The 3,832-nt window shown below is 44.8% G+C and overlaps 1 protein-coding gene across 1 annotated transcript; it reads left to right on the top strand.

The window, feature by feature from the left end:
• Positions 1 to 1,465: 1,465 nt before the first annotated feature.
• Positions 1,466 to 3,319, top strand: LOC132370191 (zinc finger protein 875-like). The gene is given in 2 exon segments (XM_059929933.1): positions 1,466 to 2,775; positions 2,854 to 3,319. Coding segments are annotated over 2 exon segments (1,776 nt in total).
• The last annotated feature ends 513 nt before the right edge of the window (positions 3,320 to 3,832 follow it).

A 3,832-nucleotide genomic window follows, 5' to 3' on the forward strand; every position in this document is an offset into this window, starting at 1 on the left:
ATTTTAAGTCTCACTGCATCATTTAAACCAACAGAGACAACTTCTCTAACTTACTTTAAAAATTTATCTTATTTCTACAATTCATAATATGTTGTATTCATCACCCTCTTTTCTATTCAAATGGTAAATATCCTGTTCCTTTCAAATTGAGAAACAACAAACAAACTTCTGGCCTTCTGTGTTCCTAGTCTCTGCTGGAAAGGACTTTCTCAAGGGTCATTGAGAAAGCCTTTTTGGATAACATAGTCAATGATCAAATAAAAATATGAGGAGGAAAAGTTGCTACGGTGACTCCTGTTCTTTTGATTGTCACATGGACCTATCTCAGCCCGTTTTTCTCCTGCTCACAAAAGGAAGGTAAAACTTTGACACTGTATTCTAAAATAATATTGCTAGATAAATATTAGATGGTGCTAAAGACTTAAGAATACATTTTAATGGCTGAAGACAAAAACTAGCCATTTGTGATAGTCATGGTAAAGAGAAGAAAAAAGAATTGGTAGCACAAAAGATTCAAAATGCAAGTTCTTTTATTTATGAACAATTCTAAACTTTCCCTTTTTTTTTTTCCACCAGGAATACTTCTGCTGCCAGTTAGACTATAAAAGAACAGAAAAAAAGCTTTGTTCCAATGGTAACAAGTAAAACAGACAAACGAAAATAAAAATCATACTTTTCTACGAAGGTACAGCAGAGTGGTGGATTTAAGAAGCAAAAAAAACTGAATTCCATAGAGAAACAAACCCTTCAGAGAGGAGGAGGGCAGCTGCCACCTCCATCTGGGGGTCATTGCTAAGTTTGGCTTCAGACTCCGATGCCAGGACTGAGGACAGGCCAGGCCAGTGGAATGGACTATAGGTTGGAAGAACTCCAACTCAGCTAAGCAATTATACCTCTCCACCCACCCCACTCTCGTGTTTAACTAAGAAACCTGGTAAAAAAGCCTGCTACGTAAATGGAAGTCACCTAGTCTTGGGCATTCTCCAAATGACTGGATTCAAGGACTTTGTGAGATCAAAAGCAGTAATGAAGCAAACCTATCTGAAACTTAAGCCAAGTCTTCCAGCTCAAATGCAGACAATCATATAAAGCTAGCAGAATAGAGTCAAGAAATCGATTCATTCTTGTATAACCCATTGGTTTCAACAAAAGTGCCAATGCGATTCAAAAGAGAAAGAAAATCTTCTTGAAAAAATGTTGCAACAACTTGACATCTATATGGAAAAGAAATGAACTGACCTCTATCATACACCAAACACAAAAAATGAAGTTGAGACAGAGCATACCCTTAATGGAAAAGTTAAAATTATATAACTTCTAAAAGAAAGATAGGTGATATAGCAGGCTGCTTCTAACTCGTCATCCCTTACCATTGTCACACTTGCCGTGGGATAGACTTTGCAAGCGTGTCCCCAAGACTTTAGCCTCACCTTTCTCCAAGGAGAACATTCAGAGGACCAGAATAATGGCCTTGGGGCTCTTGAAAGCCAGGAGAGAAGAGACATTCGTGTCATTCCATGAGGTGGCTGTGGACTTCACCCAGGAAGAGTGGCAGCTGTTAAGTCATGCTCAGAGGACCCTGTACAGGGAAGAGATGCTGCAAAACTACAGCAACCTAGTCTCCTTGGGAATTTCATTTTCCAAACCAACACTTGTCATTCTGCTAGAGTACGGAGAAGAGCCCTGGAAAGAGGAGAGAGGACAGCAGCCCAGCCCCTGTTCAGCAGATCCAAAGCCAGAAATTCCACCTTATTCCTCCTCCATTCTGGTCTTCTGTGGTCAGCAATTACATCAACATGTGCTGCATGACCATCACCTTCCAATCTGTCCAGGCTTGTTTGCAGGAACCCCCCAAAGAGCAGATCTCTGCCCAGCAGGTCAGAAGCAGCAGCTGCAGCTATTCTCTTACGAAAGCTTCTGGGGCGACAGAGTGGAAGGTGAAGACAGAGAAGGTGGCTCCAAATCTTTGTTTGGGAGGACAAGGGAGAGAGTTACTTCAAGAACTTTCTCCAGCCCATCTGAAGAACAGCTATTAAGATCAAGAGAAAGCAAGACAGTGAAGGAAATAAGGTTCAGCTCATCTGGGAAGCCAAAACCTTTAGAAACAGACAAAGCATTAAAGTGGGTAGAAATCTCGGGATTTGAAGTAGTCATTTGTGGAAATTGTGGGCTCGGCTTTAACCAGAAATCGACTCTCTTTAGTCGTCAGAGGATTCTCTTAGGAGGAAAGCCTTGTTTCTGCAGTGAGTGTGGCCGAAGCTTTAGCTATAAATCAACTCTCATCACACACAAGAGATCACACACGGGGGAGAAGCCTTACCTCTGCAGAGAGTGTGGGCAAACCTTCAGCCAGAAGTCAAACCTAGTCACACACAAGATGGCACACTCTGGGGAAAAGCCCTTTGCATGTGAGGATTGTGGGCAAAGCTTTAGCCAGAAGTCAATCCTCATCAGACACCTTCGAACACACTCAGGGGAGAAGCCCCTTGTGTGCCAGGAGTGTCGGCAAGGCTTCAGGGATAAGTCAAACCTTATCACACACCAGAGAACCCACTCCTGGGAGAAGCCTTACGTCTGCAGGCACTGTGGGAGGCTTTTTCGAGATAAATCCACTCTCAGCAACCACCAGAGGATTCATTCAGGGGAGAATCCTCATTTGTGCAATGAATGTGGCTGGAGCTTTAGTCAGAAGTCATATCTTGTTAAACACAAGAGGACACACTCAGGAGAGAAGCCTTTTGTGTGTCGGGAGTGTGGGTGAGGCTTCAGTGATAAGTCAAACCTTACCACACACCAGAGGACACACTCAGGAGAGAAGCGTTACGTGTGCTAGGAATGTGGGTGAGAATTTAGGCCTAAGTCTACTCTCATTGCACACCAGAGGACACACTCAGGAGAGAAGCCTTTTGTGTGTGGGGAATGAGGGCAAGGCTTGCGACAGAAGTCACAACTCATCAGTCATCAGAGGACACGCTCTGGGAAGAAGGCTTATGTTTGCACTGAGTGTGGACAAGGTTTTAGCCAGAAAGCAAATCTAGTCAGACACAAGCTGACCCACTCCAGGGAGAAGTCCTTTGAGTGCATTGAGTGTGGGCGAGGCTTTGGCCAGAAGGCAGCCCTCCTAAGCCATCAGAGGGCACACTCATGGGAGAAGCCCTATGTATGCAGGGAGTGTGAGCGGGGCTTCACTGATAAGGCGACCCTCAGCACTCATCAGAGGACACACTCGGGGGAGAAGGCTTATATTTGCAGTAAGTGTGGGGAAGGCTTTCGGCTGAAATCACTCCTCATTAGACACAGGAGGACTCACTCGTTGTAGAGAAGTTTCATGCCCAGGGAATGTAGACGAGGCTTTAGCAATAAATCACACCCCATCAAGCAAGAAAGGACAACTTCAGGGGAAGGAAATCTTATGTGGACAACGAGTGGTCTTCAGAGATATGAACTTTCACCAGAAGATAGGAGAAGACCTACATGTATAAAGCAGTGGTTCTCGGCTAGAAGCAACTTTATCCCTTAGGTAACATTGGTGATGTTTAAAGATACTTTTCGGTAATCACAACTGGGAGACTGCTACTGGCATCTACTGGGTAGAGGCCGAGGCTGCTGCTAAGCATTTTACACTTCAGAGGACGGCTCCCCACAACAAAGAACTATCTGACCCTAAAACACTTGGCCCCTCTAAGGCTAGCTCTGGCTCCAGGGCCACCCATTGGCTTGGCGGAAGGTTTCTTAGACTGTGCTTCAGCTGACAGCCTTCCTCCCCAGCCTCCTTCCTTCCCCTTCTCCCCCATATCTAGATCTGAGGCCTCTCCTTGCCCTCTCTGTCTCC

The sequence above is a fragment of the Balaenoptera ricei genome, chromosome 8 (assembly GCF_028023285.1).
Source record: "Balaenoptera ricei isolate mBalRic1 chromosome 8, mBalRic1.hap2, whole genome shotgun sequence".
Classification (NCBI taxonomy): Eukaryota; Metazoa; Chordata; class Mammalia; order Artiodactyla; family Balaenopteridae; genus Balaenoptera; species Balaenoptera ricei.